We start from the raw sequence: 26,355 nt of genomic DNA, 5'->3' as shown, positions 1-26,355 counted from the left end.
CAAGTGTAAGGCAAATGAGCATGTAGGCAAGGTACAAAAACCTCTGGGTGCGAGTGCGTACAAGGTGCTGGTATGGCTCTATACTATATATATACAGCAGGGAAGACATACTGATCGAGGTTTATTGAGCTCGCCACTTATAATGCTGTACCAAAAATATGAGAATACCAAGCGACAACGGCTACATAGACCCTGCCTTTTTGAATGGATCAGCGTTGGCAGACACATATGGGAGAGTATGGGAACCTCTTTTTTCACTAACCAAGTGTTCTTTTTTTGCAGGAAACAATATTGTAGTCATGTCCTATCCCATGAACAACTCCCATTTGGTGGTATTAGTACTATGTACTCATTCCAATGGGAGGGAAGCTGGGGAAGGCATAAACATGACACCGGAGTTTCAAATAGAACTCACACAGCATTGTCCACCTCATGTAACTCCTATACAAACAAGTCATCAGAAGCATACAAATGCTGCAACAAATGACTAGATGTTTCCTCTTAACTGCATGTATTCTATCAAAATATAGAATTCAAGGAAGATGCAGCACACACACACAATTTCGAAGAAAAAGCTGTACTGTTTCTGCATAAATGTCAACTGCTTCTGTTATTACGAAGTAGACAACATGTGCACACAAGTGGAAGATATCAATACATTACTCAGCAACTTCAAGGGACTGTTCGACATGCTGTACATATACTGTGGAGCTGGTTTTTCATTCTGGAGAATAGTCATTGCCACGTAGCTGGGTTTTGTACAAAATGTACCACAGAAAAATGGATCGCAACCAAAGAAAAGTCAAATCCAAGTATTCTTTACAAGCAAAGTTGCAAGAAGTTTTCAGCCCCAATGTGAAGATGTTCGAAATGTTTTACTTGAGTCGGCAACATTTGGACGTTTCAAATTACTATGTTTTTAGTTTTCATCTATTATTACGCTACTCTTACATTGTATTTGGTAGCAGTAGCCATTAGTCTTCTTTTATTATTTTTTGGTCTGTTTTATTTGAACAATTTGTAATTTTGACCCTATTTGGGAATTTTTAATTAAAATAGCTACTAAGTAGTATAATTTGCCCAAAAAAAACCCTAAACCCCAAGGGGACTCGGGTGAACAGTAACACCACAGCGGCGAAAAGGCCACCACGCCTCCGTCCGACGGTGGAAAATCACAAGATTGGTCTCAAAAGCTACTCCTAGTCGTTGCACACAATCCCCAGTTTGTTTCATCATCAGATACATACCAAGCTGTTACAGATCTACAAATTTATTCGACAATCACTGTAGCGCAATAGTGCCAGCGTTCTTCTCCCATTCCAGTTCTGTTTCAGCTTGCGTTTGTTAGAGCATAGTGTCGTCTAATATTGGCGACAAAAATGTTGAACTAAGGCAGCCATGACTTTAACTGTGGGAGAGCCACCTCCAGTCATTGTAGAGAGCAACCAAAACAGTAACATACAAAATACGTATGCTGCTCAATTGTCTCAAGCAAAAGCAGCTGCTAATTTGAATAAAAAATTGTTGAAACCTATTGAAGTTATTCATGGAATTCCAACAATTCAATTTTCATTGGATGAACGGATGGAATTCGCAAAAGAGGAGGGATTGCATCAAGCTGTTGTGGTGAAGCTTTCTTCAAACGCACCAGATGTATCCACATTGAGAAACTTACTGCCGAAATTTTTCGGTATCAAAGGACAAGCTTTGATCGGCCAACTTGCACCTAGACAATTGCTTATTAGGATTGATCAACATGACGATTTCGTTAATTCTCTTGGGAGGTCAGTTAACTACTTTAAATACAATGATGGGGAGCACCAAATTATAGTATTTCCATGGTCTGTTGGATTTAATGTAAAGGAGGAACCGACTAAGGCAGTGGTTTGGATTTCCTTGCCTAATCTGCCAACGGAGCTGTTTGCAATGAAGGCTTTGTTATCTATAGCTTCAGCTGTTGGCAAGCCTATAGCCATTGATAAAGCTACTCAGACTAAATCACGTGCTAGTACTGCAAGAGTTAAGGCTATCCTTGATTTAATGGGCAAACTACCACATAAATTGAGGCTGCAATTTCTGGACAAACAAATGGGCAGAATGGTTGAAGTTTTTCAAGATTTTGTGTATGATAATTTGCCGTTATACTGCAACCACTGTAAACACCAAGGGCATGATGAAAAAATATGTCATCGTTTGAATGAAAATGCAGTAGGGAGCAGGCCAGATGAGGAACATGCTGTCGTGCAAAGTGATGAAGAGATACTGGTTAAGGAAGGTTATTTAGTTGAGAAGTATCAAGGGGATTTGAGGCAATTGCTTAATGAAAAAAGGCGAGTGCCAAGTTTGATTGAGGCAGAAGGTGTCGAGAGTATACACCATATATCTGATGGTGCACAGGTTCTTTCTAAATCTGGGAATCAGTCGGCTATTGGAGAGGAGATGAGGATGAAGGATATCCCTACTGCTACAATTTCTTCAAGGATGCTCACAACTACATCTGGTGCATTGAAGAATTCACAAATGCAAAATGTTACTGCTGGGACATTGAATGCTAGTGGTGATGTGAGTTCAGGTGATTTGAATAGGAAATCAGCTGGTGTTGTTCAAAGACAGGAGGATCGAGCTACAACTTTTCGAGATGCTGGGCAAAATAAAAAGTTTGGTGCTGCGAAGAGTGTGCTTGTTCCAGGTGTTAATGAATTACATGGAAATCATTCAGATATTGAAGCTTCAGATTTGGAAGCTATTGTTCCATTGAATACTACAGGGGATCAAACACTAGTTGGGATTGCAACTAGTTATTTTGGGACTGCTAGTATCCCAAATTTTACTACTGAAGATGGGCAGGCTGGTAAGAATATTGATCGTGCTGCATCAATGATTGATGATACAGGGGCAGAGGTCATTGTAAATGCTACTGTTGTTTCTATGGGCGATGCTGCCAATGTAAAGGCCGGAGCTTTGATGCAGCAACAAAGGAATCCCTCAGTACTTCATCAATTTGCTGAAAATTTCAGTAGACATCCTGCTGGGCACATTGATGATATACCTACTGGCCAGGTACTTACTTCACCAAGGAAATTTGTTAAAAGTCCAAACAAATCTGTTACAAGGAATAAGGATTGGACAGAGGTGAATCAAACATCTGGAAAAAAACAGTCCCCGGGTATTCAAAATCAAGTTTTACCATCAAATACCATTGGTGTGTCTAATTCTTTTGATGCTTTGGTGGTTGAGCATGACCATGATGTGAAGAAATATCGGAATAAGGTGCAACAGGGGTAGATGAGGCAACGTTAATCACTGGAAAAACCAACTCCTTAGACATCAGAATGCAGCAAGAAATCTTAACTAAGGAGATTGTGGCTGATGAAACTCACAATGCAGTAGCAATTCAAACATCTTTTGCAGCTGTACATGATATGCAAATTGGAACAGATGGAACAGTGGTCGTTGACACTGGAAAGAGGGTGCAGCAGCTTCAATTTGAGGCAGCCTCAAAATCTGGTTCTTTTAACCAGCAAATAGTACCAGATTCCAGCAATAACAGGGGAGATCGAAGCAGCGACAATTTGGCTAACATTTTGGGGGTTCGGCAAAATGTTATAAATAGCAGCGTCGCAGAAATATCAAAGGCTCTTGCACTAGTTCCTGATAGTCCAACCAATGCACAAAATCTCAATACACAAAACTCCAACGCAGCAACAGGGAACAAGAAAAAGGAACGGGGGATGCACCATGAAGCTAGTAGGAGGCATGATGAACAGGCCACTACCACTGAAACACCTTCGAAAGCAGGTGCACAATTCTTTGCACCTACACAGACTCCTTCAGCTATGCCATTTCATTATTTGGCTGTGCAGCGACAATATAGTTATCCTCTTACGGATGGAAGAACTAATGATTATGTAGATGTTATGGAAGTGGAGTATGCAACGTCTAGACGAGGCAGGACATGGGGAATTGAAAACAAATAATTATTCGAACACAACTATGGAAGCTGGTGCACAAACAGCATGCTTGAAAGCTGGAACTGTTAGTTTGAAGGAACATGGATATGCATCAACGTCATCAAATGAAGATAGTTTAAGGAGGAGTACAACTGGGGATGGCTGGACAGTGGTTGAGGCATCACAAAACACACACTCAATCGTGAAGAAACAGTAGCAACAATTAAGTGCTCAAGTGTTTCGACAAAATACCTTACAGATGATTACCAGTTCTAACGGTTTTGAAGTCTTACAAGATAAGAAAAAAGGGATAACGGTCTGTCAAACAATTAATTCCAGCACTCCTAAAATATATTTTTTCAGTCCCCATGTGGAAAAAATCATCAAGGATACTCAGGTTTCCATGATGTTGAATGCCAATCCGATGACCAAGCAACCTTTGGTCACTTTCAATACATCGGCAATTGAGATTCCTTCTCAATCTTTGGAATCATTTGGTGAGCATGCTATTGAATCCGGGCAGCTTCTACTGTCCACAGAGAATGATTATGATGTAGTCAAAGAGGATATGAGGGAGGAAAGGAATACGCAAATTGGCCAAAATGACAATGCACAAGATCAAAGAGAACTCTTAAATAGAGGGATGTTACAAAGAAAATTGTGGGCTGACCAAGTTGAGGTTGAAGAGGATGATGACGAAGTTGATTTTGAATATGATAATGACAAAGAAGTTGAATGTGGCAACCCATTTTCAGTGGGCTCACCAACGGCATAATCCTATGATAGGGCACTCTTAGATGCAAGGGACAGTCCAACACCACACAAATATGCACTCTCAGCAGGTGCACAATGGCTGCAATCTTTAGGTAAGAACAACAATACAAATATTCAATCTCAACCCTTAATTGTTAAACCTAACATGAAAGGAGTGGTCACTAGGCAACTCCCAATGCGAGTTGCAAAGCAAAAGGGGCAGCCCCAACCACATCCACAAGGTCCAATCGATCTAAGAAGAAATTATGAATTTTGAAGATATTTTGAAGAGAGTGGAAGAAGAAGAAGCCAAAAACCTACAAATTGAAGAGTGCACATGGTTGAAAAAAGAGGGGCAACAATCAATTATATACCTTGTTTTATTTTACCATTTTATAAGCATAATCATATGTAATAGCATCATAGAGTATGTTATAAACTCTATAATGATCATACAGTACTTAGTTCGTTCTTCATATTATTTACATTCCGGTTAGTAGCTGAGGTTTTTTAATTCCTCATTAGGAATTGTGAGGTAAGGTCTAGCACAGTATGTGCTTGCTTATGTCCTATGCCTTTGGAATATATCCATATGGCTATGAGATCATTCACCCTCGTGAGACTACACCAGCAGCCTATGAGGTTGCGTCAAAGGGCATTGGAGGGCGCAGATGGATGATTATATAGCAAAGGCATAGCGACAACATTATTGTAGCTTTTGTCCCCCTTACTTGTACTCTTCCTTTGTGGTTTTCTGTTTATTATTAATATAAAACAACTAGGCAGCATGCCTGGTGGTCTATTTGCTAAAAAAAAAACCTAAACCCGCCGTGGGCCCGGGACCCCGGACCCGAATCGCATAAAGTTTTTCGGGACATCAAATACGACCTAAGGAACCATTTTCACTATCCTGCCATGACCATTCCTCGTATTAGGGAGTTTTACGGCCAAAAAACTGGACTTTTGCCCGATTCTTAGATTTTCGTGTGCTATAGCCCACGACTTCTGTCGTGGGTCCGGGCCCCCGGAACAAGATTGCCAAACTTTTATCGAGATATCCAATAAGACCTAACCAGTCACTGTCTCTCCATAACTGTTCCTCGTATTTTGGCATTTTACGGCCATAAAACTGTAAGTTCGCCCGATTCCCATATTTTCGTGTGCTATACCCCACGCCTTTCGCCATGGGCCCGGGCCTCCGGAACCAGATCGCCTAAATTTTATCGAGACATCCAATAAGACCTAACCATAGTCACTGCCTCTCCATAACAGTTCCTTGTATTTTGGCGTTTTACGGCCATAAAACTGGAAGTCCGCCCGATTCTCATATTTTCGTGTGCTATAGCCCACGCCTTCCATCGTAGGCCCGGGCCCCCGGACCCGGATAGTCTAAAATTTTTTCGGGACATCAAATACGACCTAAGGAATCAAAGTCACCGCCCCGCCATGACCATTCCTCATATTTAGGCGGTTTACGACCATAAAATCGGAATTCTACACGATTCCCAGATTTTTATGTGTTATAGCCCACGCCTTCTGCCATAAGCCCGACCCCCGGACCCGGATAGCCTAAAAAGTTTTTGGGACATCAAATACGACCTAAGGAACCATAGTCACTGCCCCTCCATGACCGTTTCTTATTTTTTGGCATTTTATAGTCATAAAACTGGAATTCCGCCCGATTCTTAGACTTTTGTGTGCACGCCTTCCAAGATGAGCCCAGGACCGCGGACCCGAATCGCCTAAAAAAATTTCAAGACGTCAAATACGACCTCAGCAACCATAGTCACCGTTCAGCCATGACCGATCCTCATTTTTTGGCGTTTTACGACCATAAAACTGGAATTCCCCCCGATTCTCATATTTTCGTGTCCTATAGCCCGCGCCTTCCGCCGTGGGCCCGTACCCCCGAACCCAGATTGCCTAAAATATTTTTGGGACATCAAATATGACCTAAGGAACCATAATCTCTGCCCCGCCATGACCGTTCCTCTTTTTTGGCATTTTACGGCCACAAAACTAGAATTTCGCCAGATTCCCAGATTTTCGTGTGCTATAGCCCACGCCTTCCGCCATGAGCCCGGCGCCGGACCCGTATTGTTTAAAATTTTTCGGGACATCAAATACGACCTAAGGAACCATAGTTACCGCCACAACATGACTGTTCCTCATTTTTTGGCGCTTTACGGCAGTAAAACTATAATTTCGCCTGATTCCCATATTTTCGTGTGCTATAGCCCATGCCTTCTGCCGTGGGCCCGGGCCCCCGGACCCAGTTCGCCTAAAATATTTTCGGGATATCAAATACGACCTAATGAACCATAGTCTCCGCACCGCCATGAAACTGGAATTCCGACCGATTCCCCGATTTTCATGTGCTATAGCTCACACCTTCTGCTATGGGCCCGGGCCTCCCAACCCGGATCCCCTAAGAAACCATAGTCACCATCACACCATGACCGTTCCTCGTTTTATCAGCGATTTACGGCCATAAAATTGGAATTTTGCTCGATTCTCATATTTTCGTGTGCTATAGCCCACGCCTTCTGCCATGGACCTAGGCCCAAGGACCCAGATCGCCTAAAAATTTTCCGAGACATCCAATATGACCTAAGGAACCATAGTCACTACCCTTCCATTAATGTTCCTCGTTTTTTGGCATTTTACGGTCATAAAACTGGAATTTCGCCCGATTCTCATATTTTCGTGTGCTATAGCCCACGCCTTCTACCGTAGGCTCGTGCCCCCGGACCCGGATGGTTTAAAATTTTTTCGGGACATCAAATACGACCTAAGGAACCAAATTTGCCGCCCCACCATGACCGTTCCTCATTTTTAGGTGCTTTACGACCATAAAATCGGAATTCTACCCGATTCCCAGATATTCGTCTTCTATAGCCCACGCCTTGCGCCATGAGTCCGGGCACGCCATGATCGTTTCTCATTTTTAGGCGCTTTACGGCCATAAAACCGGAATTCTACTCGATTCCCAGATTTTCGTGTCCTATAACCCACGCCTTCCGCCATGGGCCTGGGCCCCCGGATCCAGATCGCCTAATTTTTTTTCGGAATATCAAATATGACCTAAGGAACCATAGTCACTATCCTTCCATGACTGTTCTTCTTTTTTTGGCGTTTTACGACCATAAGACTCGAATTCCGCCCGATTCCTAGATTTTGGTGTGCTATATCCCACGCCTTCCGTCGTGGGCCCGAGCCGCTTAACCTGGATCACCTAAAATTATTCGAGGATATCAAATACAACCTAAGGAACCATAATCACTGCCTTACCATGATCGTTCCTCATTTTTTGGCATTTTACGGCCATAAAACTTGAATTCCGCCCAATTCCCAGATTTTCATGTGCTATAACTCACGCTTTCCGCCATGGGCCCGGGCCCCCGAACCCATATCGCCTAAAAATTTTCCGTAACATCAAATACGACCTAAGGAACCATGACCGTTCCTCGTTTTGTGGTGTTTTTCAGCCATAAAACTGGAATTCCGCTCGATTCCCATATTTCCGTGTGCTATAGCCCACGCCTTCTGCCGTGGGACCGGGAACCCTGATCCGGATCACATAAAAAAATTTTGGGACATCAAATATGACCTACGGAACCATAGCCACTATCCCGCCATGACCATTCCTCGTTATTTGGCGTTTTACGGCCATAAAACTAGACTTCTGCTCGATTCTTAAATTTTCGTGTGTTATAGCCCACGCCTTCCACGGTGGGTCCGGGCTCCCGGAACTAGATCGCCTAAAAACTTTTTGTGACATCCAATACGACCTAACCATAGTCACTACACCCCTCCATAACCGTTCCTCATTTTTTTGGCATTTTACGACCATAAAACTAGAATTCCGCCCGACGCCTTCCATCGTAGGACTGGGTCCCCGGACCCGGATGGCCTAAAAGTTTTCTGGGACATCAAATACGATCTAAGGAACCAAATTCGCCGCCCCCCCCCCCCCCATGATCGTTCCTCATTTTTAGGCGCTTTACAGTCATAAACCAGAATTATACCTGATTCCCAGATTTTTGTGTGCTATAGCCCACGCCTTCCGCCATGGGTCCAAGCCCCTGGACCCAGATCGCCTAATTTTTTTTCGAGAGATCAAATACTAACTAAGGAACCATAGTCACCTCTCCGCCATGACCGTTTCTTGTTTTTGGCGTTTTACGGCCATAAAACTGGAATTCCGCTCGATGCCCAGATTTTTATGTATTATAGCCCACGCCTTCCGCCATGGGCCCGGGACTCCGAACTCGGATCGCCTAAAAACTTTTCGAGACATTAAATACGACCTAAGGAACAATAGTCACCGTCCCGCCATGAACGTTCCTCACTGTTTGGTGCTTTACGACGATAAAACTGGAATTCCACCCGATTCCTAGATTATCGTGTGCTATACCCACGCCTTCCGCCATCGGCCCAGGCCCTCGGACCCGTATTGCCTAAAATTTGTCCGGGACATCAAATATGACCTAAGGAACCATAGTCACCGTCCCTATTGACCGTTCCTCGTTTTTGATATTTTACGGCCATAAAATTGGCATTTCGCCCAATTCCCATATTTTCGTGTGTTATAGCCCACGCCTTTCATGTGTTATAGCCCACGACCTAAGCAACCATAGACACCGTCCCGCCATGACCGTTCCTCATGTTTTGGCTTTTTTACGGCCATAAAACTGTAATTCCGCCAATTCTCAGATTTTTGTGTGCTATAGCCCACGCCTTCGGCCGTGGGCCCGGTCCCCGGACCCGTATTGTCAAAAATTTGTCTGGGACATCAAATACGACCTAAGGAACCATAGTCACCATTCCTCCATGACCGTTCCTCGTTTTTTGGCATTTTACGGCCATAAAACTGTAATTTCCCTAGATTCCTAGATGTTTGTGTGCTATAGCCCACGCCTTCCGCCATAAGCTTGGGCCCCCGGACCCGTATTGCCTAAAATTTGTCCGAGACATCAAATATGACCTAATCAACCATAGAAACCATCCCTCCATGACCGTTCCTCATTTTTGTGCATTTTACGGCCATAAAACTGGAATTCCGCGCAATTATCAGATTTTTGTGTGCTATAGCCCACGCCTTACGCCATATGTCCGGGCCACCGAACCCGGATGGCCTAAAAAATTTTCCAGACATCCAATACGACCTAATTAACTATAGTCACTGCCCCGCCATGACCGTTCCTCATTCTTTGGTGTTTTACGACCATAAAACTGGAATTTCGCACGATTCCTAGATTATCGTGTACTATAACCCACGCCTTCTGCCGTGGGCCCTGGCCCCGGACCTGTATTGCCTAAAATTTGTCCGATACATCAAATACGACCTAAGGAACCATAGTTACCATCCCGCCATGACCGTTCCTCGTGTTTTGACATTTTACGACCATAAAACTGCAATTTTGCCCAATTCCCATATTTTCGTGCGCTATAGCCCACGCCTTCCGCCATGGGCCCGAGCCCCCGGACCCATATTGCCTAAAATTTGTCCGGGACATCAAATAAGTTCTAAGCAAGCATAAACACCATCCCGCCATGACCGTTCCTCATGTTTTGGCATTTTGCGGCTATAAAACTGGAATTCTGCCCAATTCTCAGATTTTTGTGTGCTATAGCCCACGCCTTCCGCCTTGGGCCCTGTCCCCCGGACCCGGATGGCCTAAAATTTTTTCAAGACATCCAATACGACCTAATGAACCATAGTCACCGTCCTGCCATGACCGCTCCTCGTGTTTTGGTGTTTTACAGCCATAAAAATGGAATTCCGCCTGATTCCTAGATTTTCGTATGCTATCGCCCACGCCCTCCGCCATGGGCCCGGTCCCCCGGACCCATATCGCCTAAAATTTGTCCGGGACATCAAATGCAACCTAAGGAATCTTAGTCACCACCTTGCCATGTCCTTTACTTGTTTTTTGGCATTTTATGGCCATAAAACAGGAATTCCACCCAATTCTTAGATTTTCATGTGCTATAGTCCACGCCTTTGGCCGTGGGCCCGGGCCCCAGGCCCGTATTGCCTAAAATTTTTCTGGGACATCATATACGACCTAAGGAACCATATTCACCATCCCTCCATGACCGTTCCTCATATTTTGGCATTTTATGGCCATAAAACTGGAATTTCACCCCATTCCCAGATTTTTGTGTGCTATAGCCCACGCCTTTCGCCATAAGCCTGGGCTCCCGGACCCGTATTGCCTAAAATTTGTCCGAGACATCAAATATGACCTACTCAACCATAGACATCGTCCCTCCATGACCGTTCCTTATTTTTGGGCATTTTACGGCCATAAAACTAGAATTTCGCCCAATTATTAGATATTTGTGTGCTATAACCCACGCCTTCCGCCATGGGTCCGGGCCCCCGAACCTGGATGGCCTAAAAATTTTCCGAGACATCCAATACGACCTAATGAACCATAGTCATCGTCCCTCCATGACCGTTCCTTATTGTTTAGTGTTTTACAACCATAAAACTGGAATTCCGCCCGATTCCCAGATTTTCGTGTGCTATAGCCCACGCCTTCCACCGTGGGCCCGGCCCCTAGACTCGGATCGCCTAAAAAAATTTGGAACATCAAATACAACCTAGGGAACCATAGTCACTGCCCCGCCATGACCGTTACTCGTTGTTTGGCATTTTACGGGCATAAAACTGGAATTTAGCCCGATTCTCATATTTTCGTATACTATATCCCACGCCTTCTGCCGTGGTCCTGACTCTAGACTCAGATTGCCTAAAAAAATTCGGAATATCAAATACGACCTAAGGAACCATAGTCAGCGCCCATCTATGAACGATTCTCAGTTTTAGGCATTTTACGGCCATAAAACTGAAATTCCGCCCCGGTTCCTAGATTTTCATGTGCTATAGCCCACGCCTTCCGCCATGGGCCCAGGCCCCCGGACCCGTATTGCCTAAAATTTGTCCGGCACATCGAATATGACCTAAGGAACCATAGTCACCGTCCTTGCATAACCGTTCCTCATTTTTTGGCAATTTACGGCCATAAAACTAGAATTTCGCCCGATTCCCAGATTTTCGTGTGCTATAGCCCATGCCTTCCGCCATGGGCCCGAGCCCCCTGACCCAGATGGCCTAAAAACTTTTTGGGACATCAAATACGACCTAAGGAATGATAGTCACTTCCCCTCCATGACCGTTCCTCGTTTTTTGGCATTTTACGGCCATAACACTGGAATTTCGCCCGATTCCCATATTTTCGTGTACTATAGCCCACTCCTTCATCGTGGGCCTGAGCCCCTGGACCCGAATCACCTAAACTTTTTCCGAATCATCAAATATGACATAAGGAACCATAGTCATCGCCCCGCCATGACTGTTCCTAAAGTTTTGGCATTTTACGAACATAAAAATTGAATTTCGCCCCGATTCCCACATTTTCGTGTGTTATAGCACAAGCCTTCTATCGTGGGCCCGGGCCCCCGCACCTGGATCACCTAAACATTTTTTGGGACATCCAATACGACCTAAGAACCATAGTCACTTCCCCGCGTTCCTCGTTTTTTTGCCGTTTTACGGCCATAAAACTAGAATTTCGCCCGATTCCTAGGTTTTGGTGTGCTATAGCCTATGCCTTCTGCCATGGGCCCAGGGCCCCGGACCCGGATCGCGTAAAATTTATACGGGATATCAAATACGACCTAAGGAAATATAGTCACCGCACCTCCATGACCGTTCCTCTCTTTTGGCATTTTACGACCATAAAATTGGAATTTCGCCTGATTCCCAGATTTTATGGTTGTAAAATGCCATACGGTTTCGGGGGCCCGGACCCACGCCTTCCGTCAAGGGCCCGAGCCCCAGGACTCGGATCGGCTAAATTTTTTGGGACATCAAATACGACCTAAGGAACCATATTTACCGCCACTCCATGACCGTTCCTCATGTTTTGGCGTTTTACGGCCGTAAAACTGAAATTCTGCCTGATTCTCATATTCTCGCGTGCTATAGCCCACGCCTTCCGTCGTGGGCCTGGGCCCCCGGACCCGCATCGCCTAAAATATTTTTGGAACATCAAATACGACCTAAGGAACTATAGTCACTGCCCCTCCATGACCATTCCTCATTCTTTGGCATTTTACGGCCGTAAAACTTGAATTCCGCCTGATTCCCAAATTTTCGTGTGCTATAGAGCACGCCTTCCGCCATGGCCTCAAGCCCCCGGACCCGTATTGCCTAATATTTATCTGGGACATCCAATACGACCTAAGAAACCATACTCACCATCGCGGCATAATCGTTCCTTGTTTGTTATGTTTTACGGCCATAAAACTAGAATTTCGCCGCATGCCTTCTGCCATGGGCCCGGGCCCCCGAACCCGTATCGCCTAACATTTTTTCTGGATATCAAATACAACCTAAGGAACCATATTCACTTCTCCGCCATGACTGTTCCACGGTTTTTGGCATTTTACGACCATAAAACTGGAATTTTGCCTGATTCCCAGATTTGCGTATGCATAGCCCACGCCTTCCGCCATGGGCCCAGGCCCCCGAACCCGTATTGCCTAAAATTTGTCCAGGACAACAAATACGACCTAAGAAACCATAGTCACCATCCCTCCATGTCCGTTCCTCATTTTTTGGCATTTTACAGCCTTAAAACTAGAATTCCGCCCAATTTTCAAATTTTTGTGTGCATAGCCCATGCCTTCCGCTATGGCCGGGGCCCCCGAACCCGTATTGCCTAAAATTTGTCCAGAACATCAAATACGACCTAAGCAACCATAGACACTGTCCCTCCATGTCCGTTCCTCATTTTTTGGCATTTTACAGCGTTAAAACTGGAATTTCGCCCAATTTTAAGATTTTTGTGTGCATAGCCCATGCCTTCCGCCATGGGCCCGGGCCCCCGGACCCGGATGGCCTAACATTTTTTTGAGACATCCAATACGACCTAATGAACCATAGTCATTGTTCCGCCATGACCGTTCCTCGTTGTTTGGCATTTTACAGCCATAAAACTGGAATTATGCTCGATTCCAAAATTTTCGTGTGCTATAGACCACCCCTTCCGCCATGATCCCGGGCCCCTGGACCCAGATCGCCTAAGATTTGTCTAGGACATCAAAATACGACCTAAGTAACCTTAGTCACCGCCTCGCCATGATCTTTACTTGTTTTTTGGCATTTTACGGCCATAAAACTGGAATTCCGCCCGATTTCCAGATTTTCGTGTGCTATAACCCACGCCTTCCGTCATGGGCCCGGGCCCCCGGACCCGGATCGCCTAAACTTTTTAAGTGACATCCAATACGATCTAAGGAGCCATAGTCACCGTCTCACCATGACCGTTCCTCATTTTTGGCATTTTACAACCATAAAACTGGAATTCTGCTCGATTCTCATAATTTTGTGTGCCATATCCTACGCCTTAAGCCGTGGCCCGACCCCTGGACTCGATTCGCCTAAAAAAAATTTAAACATTAAATACTACCTAAGGAACCATAGTCTCTTCCCTGCCATGACCGTTCCTCCATTTTTGGCGTATTACGGCCATAAAACTAGAATTCCGCCCGATTCCCAGATTTTCGTGTGCTATAGCCCACGCCTTCCGTCGTGGGCCTGGGCCCCCAAACCCTGATCGCCTAAATTTTGTTTGGGATATCCAATACGACCTAAGGAACCATAGTCAGCGCCCCTCCATGAACGTTTCTCAAGTTTAGGCATTTTACGGCCATAAAACTGGAATTCCGCCCGATTCCTAGATTTTCGTGTGTTATAGCACACGCCTACCACAATGGGCCCAGACCCCCTGACCCGTATTGCCTAATATTTGTCTGGGACATCAAATACGACCTAAGGAACCATAATCACCGTCCCGGTATGACCGTTCCTCTTTTTTGGCATTTTACGGTCATAAAACTGGAATTCCGCCCGAATCTCATATTTTCGTGTGCTATACCCCACGCCTTCCGCCGTGGGCCCAGGCCCCCAAACCCGGATCGCCTAAAACATTTTCGGGACATCATATATGACCTATGGAACCATAGTCACCACCTCGCCATGATCATTCCTCGTTATTGGCGTTTTACGTCCATAAAACTGAAATTCTGCCTAATTCCCAGATATTTGTGTGCTATAGCCCACGCCTTCCGCCATGGGCCTGAGCCCGGGACCTAAATATCCTATACAACCTAAGGAACCATAGTCAGTGCTCCTCCATGAACGTTTCTCAATTTTAGGCACTTTATGGCCATAAAACTGGAATTCCGCATGATTCCTAGATTTACGTGTGCCATAGCCCACGCCTTCCACCATGGTCCCAGGCCCCCGGACCCGTATTGCCTAAAATTTGTCCGGGACATCAAATATGACCTAAGGAACCATAGTCACCATCCCTGCATGACCGTTCCTCATTGTTTGGCAATTTACGGCTATAAAACCAGAATTCCGCCCGATTTCTAGATTTTCGTGTGCTATAGCCCATTCCTTCTGCAATGGGCTCGAGCCCCCGGACCCGGATCGCCGAACAATTTTTCAGGACATCCAATACGACATAAGGAACCATAGTCACTTCCCCTCCATGACCGTTCCTTGTTTGTTGGCGTTTTACGGCCATAAAATTGGAATTTCGTCTGATTCCCATATTTTCGTGTGCTATAGCCTACGCCTTCTGCCATGGGCCCGGGGTCCCGGACCCGTATCGCCTAAAATTTATCCGGGACATCAAATACGACCTAAGGAACCATGGTCACCGCCCCTCCATGACCGTACCTCTTTTTTGGCATTTTACAACCAAAATATTGGAATTTCGTCTGATTTCCATATTTCCGTGTGCTATAGCCTACGCCTTCTGCCATGGGCCCGGGGTCCCGGACCCGTATCGCCTAAAATTTATCCGGGACATCAAATATGACCTAAGGAACCATGGTCACCGCCCCTCCATGACCGTACCTCTTTTTTGGCATTTTACAACCAAAATATTGGAATTTCGTCTGATTTCCATATTTCCGTGTGCTATAGCCTACGCCTTCTGCCATGGGCCCGGGGTTCCGGACCCGTATCGCCTAAAATTTATCCGGGACATCAAATACGACCTAAGGAACCATGGTCACCGCCCCTCCATGACCGTACCTCTTTTTTGGCATTTTACAACCAAAATATTGGAATTCCGTCTCATTCCCAGATTTTCATGTGCTATAGCCCATGCCTTCCGCCAAGAGCCCGGGCCTCCGGACTCGGATCTCCTAAACTTTTCGGGAAATCAAATACGACCTAAGAAACCAAAGTTACAGCCTCGCCATGACCGTTCCTTATTTTTAAGCATTTTACGACCATAAAATTAGAATTCTACCCGATTCCCAGATTTTCGTGTGCTATAGCCCACGCCTTCCTCCGTGGGCCCGACCCCTAGACTCGGATCGCCTAAAAAAAATTGGAACATCAAATACGACCTAGGGAACCATACTCACTGCCCCGCCATGACCGTTTCTCGTTGTTTGGCATTTTACGGGCATAAAACTGGAATTCTGCCTGATTCTCATATTTTCATGTACTATATCCCACACCTTCCGCCGTGGGCCTGACCCTTAGACTCAGATTGCCTAAAAAAATTTCGGAATATCAAATACGACCTAAGTAACCATAGTCAGCATCCCTCTATGAACGTTTCTAAGTTTTAGCATTTTACGGCCATAAAACTGGAATTCCCCCCCCGGTTCCTAGATTTTCATGTGCTATAGCCCACGCCTTCCGCCATGGGCCCAGGCCCCCGGACCCGTATTGCCTAAAATTTGTCCGGCACATCAAATTAGACCTAAGCAACCATAGTCACTGTCCCTGCATGTCTGTTCCTCATTTTTTGGCAATTTACGGCCATAAAACTAGAATTTCGCCCGATTCCCAGATTTTTGTGTGCTATAGCCCATGCCTTCCGCCATGGGCCCGAGCCCCCGGACCCGGATGGCCTAAAAGGATTTCGGGACATCTAATACGACCTAAGGAACCATATTCACTTCCACTCCATGACTGTTCCTCGTTTTATGGCATTTTACGGCCATAAAACTGGAATTCCGCCTGATTCCCATATATTCGTGTGCCCATATATTCGTGTGCTATAGCCCACACCTTCATCGTGGGCTGGAGCCCCTGGACCCGAATCGCCTAAACTTTTTACGGGTCATCAAATACGACATAAGGAACCATAGTCATCGCCCCGCCATGATCGTTCCTCAATTTTTGACGTTTTACGACCATAAAAATAGAATTTCGCCCGATTCCCACATTTTCGTGTGCTATAGCACAAGCCTTATGCCGTGGGCCCGGGCCCCACACCTGGATCACCTAAACGATTTTCGGGACATCCAATACAACCTAAGAACCATAGTCACCGCCCCGCGTTCCTCGTGTTTTTTGCCGTTTTACGGCCATAAAACTGGAATTCCGCCCGATTCCTAGATTTTGGTGTGCTATAGCCTATGCCTTCTGCCATGGGCCCGGGGCCCCAGACCCGGATCGCCTAAAATTTATACGGGACATCAATTACGACCTAAGGAAACATAGCCACCGCCTCTCCATGACCGTTCCTCTCTTTTGGTATTTTACGACCATAAAATTGGAATTCCGCTTGATTCCCAGATTGTCGTGTGTTATAGCCCACGCCTTCCGTCAAGGGCTCGGACCCCCGAACTCGGATCGGCTAAAAAGTTTTCGGGACATCAAATACGACCTAAGGAACCATAGTTACCGCTACTCTATGACCGTTCCTCATTTTTTGGCGCTTTACGGCCGTAAAACTGGAATTCTGCATGATTCCCATATTCTCGTGTGCTACAGCACACGCCTTCCGCCGTGGGCCTGGGCCCCCGGACCCGCATCGCCTAAAATATTTTCGGAACATCAAATACGACCTAAGGAACCATAGTCACTGCCCCACCATGACCGTTCCTCGTTCTTTGGCATTTTACGGCTATAAAACTTGAATTCCGCCCGATTCCCAGATTTTCGTGTGCTATAGCCCACGCATTCCGCAATGGCCCAAGTCCCCCGCACTTGTATTGCCTAATATTTATCTAGGACGTCAAATACGACCTAAGAAACTATACTCACCGTCGTGGCATAATTGTTCCTCGTTTGTTAAATTTTGCGGCTATAAAACTGGAATTTCACGGCATGCCTTCCGCCATGGGCCTGGGCCCCCGGACCCGGATCGCCTAACATTTTTTCAGGATATCAAATACAACCTAAGGAACTGTATTCACTTCTCCTCCATGACCGTTCCTCGATTTTTGGCATTTTACGACCGTAAATTTGGAATTTCGCCCGATTCCCAAATTTGCGTGTGCTATAACCCACGCCTTACGCCATGGGCCCGGGCCCCCAAACCCGTATTGCCTAAAATTTGTCCAGGACATCAAATACGACCTAAGCAACCATAGACACCGTCCCTCCATGTCCGTTCCTCATTTTTTGGTATTTTACAGCCTTAAAACTGGTATTCCGCCCAATTTTTAGATTTTTGTGTGCATAGCTCATGCCTTCCGCCATGGGCCCGGGCCTCCGAACCCGTATTGCCTAAAATTTGTCCAGGACATCAAATACGACCTAACCAACCATAGACACCATCCCTCCATGTTCGTTCCTCATTTTTGGCATTTTACAGCCTTAAAACTGGAATTCCGCCCAATTTTCAGATTTTTGTGTGCATAGCCCATGCCTTCCGCCATGGGCCCGGGCCCCCGGATCCGGATGGCCTAAAATTTTTCCGAGACATCCAATATGACCTAATGAATCATAGTCATTGTCCCGCCATGACCGTTCCTTGTTGTTTGGCATTTTACAACCATAAAACTAGAATTATGCTCGATTCTCAAATTTTCGTGTTCTATAAACCCCCCTTTCCGGCATGGGTCCAGGCCATAAAACTGGGATTACGACTTATTCCAAAATTTTCATGTGCTATAGACCACCCCTTCCGCCATGGGCCCGGGCCCCTGGACCCAGATCGCCTAAAATTTGTCCAGGACATCAAAATATGACCTAAGGAACCTTAGTCATCTCCTCGCCATGACCTTTAATTGTTTTTGGTGTTTTACGGTCATAAAACTGGAATTCCACCCGATTCCCAGATTTTCATGTGCTATAGCCCACGCCTTCCGCCATGGGCTCGGGCCCCCAGACCCGAATCGCCTAAAATTTTTAAGTGACATCAAATACGACCTAAAGAACCATAGTCACTGTCTCACCATGACCGTTCCTCGTTTTTGGCATTTTACTGCCATAAAACTTGAATTCTGCCCGATTCGCATATTTTTGTGTGCCATATCCCACGCCTTAAGCCGTGGCCCGGCCCATAAACTCGGTTCGCCTAAAAAAATTGTTAAACATTAAATACTACCTAAGGAACTATAGTCTCTTCCCGCCATGACCGTTCCTCCATTTTTGGCGTATTACAGCCATAAAACTAGCATTTCGCCCGATTCCCAAATTTTCGTGTGCTATAGCACACGCCTTCCGCCGTGGGCCCGGGCCCCCAGACCCTGATCGCCTAAAATATTTTTGGGATATCCAATACTACCTAAGGAACCATAGTCAGCACCCCTCCATGAACGTTTCTCAATTTTAGGCATTTTACGGCCATAAAACTGTAATTTCGCCCGATTCCTATATTTTCGTGTGCTATAGCACACGCCTTCCGCAATAGGCCCAGGCCCCCTGACCCGTATTGCCTAATATTTTTCTGGGACATCAAATACGACCTAAGGAACCATAGTCACCATCCCGGCATGACCGTTCCTCTTTTTGGAATTTTACGGCCATAAAACTGAAATTTCGCCTGATTCTCATATTTTCGTGTGCTATAGCCCATGCCTTCCGCCGTGGGCCCCCAAACTCGGATCGCCTAAAAATATTTTGGGACATCATATATGACCTATGGAACCATAGTCACCACCTCGACATGATCGTTCCTCATATTTGGCATTTTACGTCCATAAAACTGGAATTTCGCCTAATTCCTAGATTTTTGTGTGCTATAGCCCACGCCTTCCGCCATGGGCCCGAGCCCCAGGACCTAGATATCCTATAGGACCTAAGAAACCATAGTCATCGCTCCTCCATGAAAGTTTCTCAATTGTAGGCACTTTATGGCCATAAAACTTGAATTCCGCCCGATTCCTAGATTTGCTTGTGCTATAGCCCACGCCTTCCGCCATGGGCCCAGGCCCTTGGACTCGTATTGCCTAAAATTTGTCCGGGGCATCAAATATGACCTAAGGAACCATAGTCACCGTTCCTGCATGACCGTTCCTCATTGTTTGGCAATTTACGGCCATAAAACCAGAATTCTGCCCAATTCCTAGATGTTCGTTTGCTATAGCCCATGCCTTCTACAATGGGCTCGAGCCCCTGGACCCGGATCGCCTAACAATTTTTCAGGACATCCAATATGACATAAGGAACCATAGTCACTTCTCCTCCATGACCGTTCCTCGTTTTTTGGCGTTTTACGGCCATAAAACTGGAATTACGTCCGATTCCCATATTTTCGTGTGCTATAGCCTATGCCTTCTGCCATGGGCCCGGGGTCCTGGACCCGTATCGCCTAAAATTTATCCCGAATATCAAATACGACCTAAGGAACCATGGTCACCACCCCTCCATGATCGTTCCTCTTTTTTGGCATTTTACGACCAAAATATTGGAATTCCGTCTCATTCCCAGATTTTCGTATGTTATAGCCCACGCCTTCCGCCAAGGGCCCGGGCCCCCAGACTCGGATCTCCTAAAAATATTTCGGTAAATAAAATACGACCTAAGGAACCATAGTCACTGCCTCTCCATAACTGTTCCTCGTATTTTGGCATTTTACGGCCATAAGACTGGAATTCCGTCCGATTCCCATATTTTCGTGTGCTATAACCCACGCCTTCCGCCGTAGGCTCGGTCCCCTAGACCCGGATGGTCTAACATTTTTCCGGGACATCAAATACGACCTAAGAAACCAAAGTCACCACCTCGCCATGACCGTAAAATTGGATTTCTACCCGATTCCCAGATTTTCGTGTGCTATAGACCATACCTTCCGCCGTGGGCCCGGGACCCCGAATCTGGATCGCCTAAAAATTTTTTGGGACATCGAATATGACCTAAGTAACCATAGTCACCGCCCCTCCATGACCGGTCCTTATTTTATGGCATTTTACGGTCATAAAACTGGAATTCTGCCCGATTCCCAGACTTTTGTGTGCACGCCTTCCAAGATGAGCCCAGGACCGCAGACCCGGATTGCCTAAAATTTTTCTGGGACATCAAATACGACCAAAGGAACCATAGTTACTGCCACTCTATGACCGTTCCTCATTTGTGGCGCTTTACGACCGTAAAACTTGAATTTCGCCTTATTCCCATATTTTCGTGTGCTATAGCCCACGCCTTCTGCCGTGGGCCCGAGCCCCCGGACCCAAATCACCTAAAATATTTTTTGGACATCAAATATGACCTAAGGAAACATAGTCTCTGCCCCACCATGACCATTCCTCGTGTTTTGGCGTTTTACGGCCATAAAACTAGAATTCTGACCGATTCCCCGATTTTCGTGTGCTATAGCCCACGCCTTCCGCTATGGACCCGGACCTCCCGACCCGGATCCCCTAAGGAACCATAGTCACCATTCAACCATGACCGTTCCTCGTTTTATTAGCGTTGTACGGCCATAAAATTGGAATTCTGCTTGATTCCCAGATTTTCGTGTGCTATAGCCCACGCCTTCTGCCATGGACCAAGGCCCACAGACCCAGATCGCCTAAAAGTTTTTCGGGATATCCAATACGACCTAAGGAACCATAATCACTACCCCTCCATGAATGTTCCTCGTTTTTTGGTGTTTTACGGCCATAAAATTGGAATTTCGCCCGACTCCTATATTTTCGTGTGCTAGAGCCCACGCCTTCCGCCGTACGGTCTGGCCCCCGGACCCGGATGGTTTAAAATTTTTCCGGGACATCAAATATGACCTAAGGAACAAAATTTGCCACCCCGGCATGACCGTTCCTCATGTTTAGCCGCTTTACGGCCATAAAATCGGAATTTTAACCGATTCCCAGATTTTCGTGTGTTATAGCCCACGCCTTGCGCCATGGCCCCGGGCCCCCGGACGCAAATCGGCTAAAATATTTTCAGAACATCAAATACGACCTAAGGAACGATATTCACCACCCCGCCATGACCGTTTCTCATTTTTAGGTGCTTTACGGCCATAAAACCGGAATTCTACCCGATTCCTAGATTTTCGTGTGCTATAACCCACGCCTTCCGCCATGGGCCCGGGCCCCCGGACCCAGATCGCCTAAAATATTTTCGGGACATCACATACGACCTAAGGAACCATATTCACTATCCCGCCAAGACCGTTCCTCTTTTTTGGCGTTTTACAACCATAAAACTCGAATTCCGCCCTATTCCTAGATTTCGATGTGCTATATCCCACGCCTTCTGTTGTGGGCTCGGGCCGCTTAACCTGGATCGCCTAAAATTATTCCAGGACATCAAATACAACCTAAGGAACCATAGTCACCGCACTTCCATGACCGTTCCTCATTTTTTGGCGTTTTACGGTCATAAAACTGGAATTCCGCCTGATTGCCATATTTTAGGGTGTTATTGCCCATGCCTTCTGCCGTGGGACCGGGACCTCTGACCCGGATCGCATAAAATTTTTACGGGACATCCCTCTATAATCATTCCTCGTTTTTGGCATTTTATGGCCATAAAACTAAACTTCTGCCTGATTCTCAAATTTTCGTGTGCTATAGCCCACGCCTTCTACCGTGGGTCCGCGATCCGGGAACTAAATCGCTTAAAAACATTTCGAGACATTCAATGCAACCTAACCATAGTTACTGCCCCTCCATAATCGTTCCTCATTTTTTGGCATTTTACGACCATAAAATGAATTCTGCCCGACGCCTTCCGCCGTAGGCCCAGGCCCCCGGACCCGGATGGCCTAAACTTTTTCCGGGATATCAAATACGACCTAAGGAACAAAAGTCGCCGCCCCGCCATGACCGTTCCTCATTTTTAGGTGCTTTACAGTCATAAACCAGAATTCTACCTGATTCCCACATTTTCGTGTGCTATAGCCTACGCCTTCTGCCATGGGCCCGGGCTCCCGGACCCGGATCGCTTAAAAGTTTTTCGAGACATCAAATACTACCTAAGGAACCATAGTCACCGCCCCGCCATGATCGTTTCTTATTTTTGGCGTTTTACGGCCATAAAATTGGAATTTCGCTTGATGCCCAGATTTTCGTGTGTTATAGCCCACGCCTTCCGCCATAGGCCCGGGACCCCGGACCCGGATCGCCTAAAAACTTTTTGGGACATCACATACGACCTATGGAACCATAGTCACCACCCCGCCATGACCGTTCCTCATTTTTGGCGTTTTACGCACATAAAGTTGGAATTCCGCTTAATTCCCGAATATTTGTGTGCTATAGCCCACGCCTTTCACCATGGGCCCGAGTCCCGGGACCTAGATATCCTAAAATTTAACCGGGACATCAAATGTGACCTAAGGAACCATAGTCATCACCCCGCCATGACCGTTCCTCGTTTTTTGGCATTTTACGACCATAAAACTAGAATTATGCATGATTCCCATAATTTCGTGTGCTATAGCACAAGCCTTCTGCCGTGGACCCGGGCCCCCGCACCTGGATCACGTAAACATTTTTCGGGACATCCAAAACGACCTAAGAACCATAGTTACCGCCCCGTATTCCTCGTGTGTTTTGCCGTTTTACGACCATAAAACTGGGATTCCTCTCGATTCCTAGATTTTGGTGTGCTATAGCCTACGCCTTCTACCATGGGCTCCGGGGCCCCCGAACCCAAATCGCCTAAAACATTTTCGGGACATCAAATACGACCTAAGGAAACATAGTCACTGCCCCTCCCTGTCCGTTCCTCTTTTTTGGCATTTTACGACCATAAAATTGGAATTCCGCCTTATTCCCAGATTTTCGTATGTTATAGCCCACGCCTTCCGCCAAGGGCCCGGGCCCCCGGACTCGGATCGGCTAAAAATTTTTGGGACAGCAAATACGACTAAGGAACCATGACCGTTCCTCATTTTTTGGCACTTTACGGCCGTAAAACTGGAATTCCGCCCTATTCCCATATTTTCATATGCTATAACCCACGCCTTCCGCCATAGGCCCCAGAACCCGTATTGCCTAATAATTGTCAGGGACATCAAATGCGACCTAAGGAACTATACTCACCGTCGCGGCATGACCGTGTCTCATTTTTTAAAATTTATGGCCATAAAACTGGAATTTCGCGGCATGCCTTGCGCCATGGGCCCGGGCCCCCAGACCCGGGTCGCCTAAAAATTTTTCAGAACATCAAATATGACCTAAGGAATGATATTCACCGCCCTTCCATGACCGTTTCTCATTTTTAGGAGCTTTACGGCCATAACATCGGAATTCTACCCGATTCCTAGATTTTTGTGTGCTATAACCCACGCCTTTCGCTATGGGCCCGGGCCCCCAGATCCAGATCGCCTAAAAAATTTTCAAGACATCACATACGACCTAAGGAACCATATTCACTATCCCTCCATGAACTTTCCTCTTTTTTGGCGTTTTACAACCATAAAACTCGAATTCCGCCCTATTCCTAGATTTCGGTGTGTTATATCCCACGCCTTCCGCTGTGGGCTCGGGCCGCTTAACCTGGATCACCTAAAATTATTCCAGGACATCAAATACAACCTAAGGAATTATAGTCACTGCCTTATCATGACCTTTCCTCATTGTTTGGCATTTTACGGCCATAAAACTTGAATTCCGCCCAATTCCCAAATTTGCATGTGCTATAGCTCACGCCTTCTGCAATGGGCCCGGGCCCTCAGACCCAGATCGCCTAAAATTTGTTCGAAACATCAAATACGACCTAAGGAACCATAGTCACCGCCTTGCCATGACCGTTCCTTATTTTTTGGTGATTTACGGTCATAAAACTAGAATTCCGCCTGATTGCCATAATTTCGGGTGCTATAGCCCATGCCTTCTGTCGTGGGACCGGGACCCCTGACCCATATCGCATAAATTTTTTACGAAAAATCAAATACGACCTAATAAACCATAGTCACTATCCCGCCATAACCATTTCTTATTTTTTGGCATTTTACGGCCATAAAACTAGACTTCTGCCCGATTCTCAAATATTCATGTGCAATAGCCCACGCCTTCCACCGTAGGTCCGGGCTCCCGGAACTAGATCGCTTAAAAACTTTTCGAGACATCCAATGCAACATAACCATATTTACTGCACCTCCATAACCGTTCCTCATTTTTTGGCATTTTACGACCATAAAATTGGAATTCCGAACGACGCCTTCCGCCGTAGGCCCGGGCCCCCAGACCCGGATGACCTAAAATTTTTCCGGGACATCAAATATGACCTAAGGAACCAAAGTCGCCACCGCGCCATGACTGTTCCTCATTTTTAGGCGCTTTACAGTCATAAACCAAAATTCTACCTAATTCCCATATTTTCGTGTGATATAGCCCACGCCTTCCGCCATGGGCCCGGGCCTCCGGAACCGGATCGCCTAAATTGTTTTCGAGACATAAAATACTACCTAAGGGACCTTAGTCACCGCCCTGCCATGACCGTTTCTTATTTTTGGCATTTTACGGCAATAAAATTGGAATTCCGCTCGATGCCCAGATTTTCGTGTGTTATAGCCCACGCCTTCCGCCATAGGCCCGATATCCCGGACCCGGATCGCCTAAAAAAATTTCGGAACATCACATATGACCTATGGAACAATAGTCACCACTCTGCAATGACAGTTCCTCATTTTTGGCATTTTACGCCCATAAAGCTAGAATTTTGACTAATTCCCAGATTTTTGTGTGCTATACGCCCACGCCTTCCGCCATGAGCCCGAGCCCCGGGACTTAGATATCCTAAAATTTGTTCGGGACATCAAATGTGACCTAAGGAACCATATTCATCGCCCCGCCATGACCGTTCCTCGTTTTTTTGGCGTTTTACGACCATAAAACTAGAATTTCGCATAATTCCCACAATTTCGTGTGCTATAGCACAAGCCTTCTGCCGTGGGCCCGGGCCCCCACACCTGGATCACGTAAAAATTTTCCGAGACATCCAATATGACCTAAGAACCATAGTCACTGCCCCGCGTTCCTTGTGTTTTTGGCCGTTTTACGGCCATAAAACTGGGATTCCGCTCGACTCCTAGATTTTGGTGTGCTATAGCCTACGCCTTCTGCCATGGGACCGGGGTCCCGGACCCAGATCGCCTAAAATTTGTCCGGGACATCAAATACGACCTAAAGAAACATAGTCACCGCCCATCCATGACCGTTCCTCTTTTTTTGGCATTTTACGACCATAAAATTGGAATTCCGCCTGATTCCCAGATTTTCGTGAGTTATAGCCCACGCCTTCTGCCAAGGACCCGGGCCCCCGAACTCAGATCGGCTAAAAAATTTCTGGGACATCAAATACGGCCTAAGGAACCATAGTTACCGCCACTCCATGATCGTTCCTCATTTTTTGGTGCTTTACGGCCGTAAAACTGGAATTCCGCCTGATTCCCATATTTGCATGTGCTATAACCCA

The 26,355-nt window shown here is 46.1% G+C and overlaps 1 protein-coding gene across 1 annotated transcript; it reads left to right on the top strand.

The window, feature by feature from the left end:
- Positions 1-1,090: 1,090 nt before the first annotated feature.
- LOC104099212 (uncharacterized) lies at positions 1,091-5,179 on the top strand. The gene is made up of 2 exons (XM_070178056.1): positions 1,091-3,798; positions 3,913-5,179. Exon 1 carries the CDS (start codon positions 1,399-1,401, stop codon positions 3,283-3,285), a length of 1,887 nt encoding a protein of 628 aa, XP_070034157.1. The 5' UTR covers positions 1,091-1,398; the 3' UTR covers positions 3,286-3,798; positions 3,913-5,179.
- The last annotated feature ends 21,176 nt before the right edge of the window (positions 5,180-26,355 follow it).

The sequence above is a fragment of the Nicotiana tomentosiformis genome, chromosome 6 (genome assembly GCF_000390325.3).
Source record: "Nicotiana tomentosiformis chromosome 6, ASM39032v3, whole genome shotgun sequence".
In the NCBI taxonomy this organism is placed as follows: domain Eukaryota; kingdom Viridiplantae; phylum Streptophyta; class Magnoliopsida; order Solanales; family Solanaceae; genus Nicotiana; species Nicotiana tomentosiformis.
This window is presented reverse-complemented; position numbering and strand designations above follow the sequence as displayed.

What these genes read in the sequence shown, in the direction of transcription:
- LOC104099212 (XM_070178056.1), top strand. Translation starts at nt 1,399, where the DNA reads ATGACTTTAACTGTGGGAGAGCCACCTCCAGTCATTGTAGAGAGCAAC.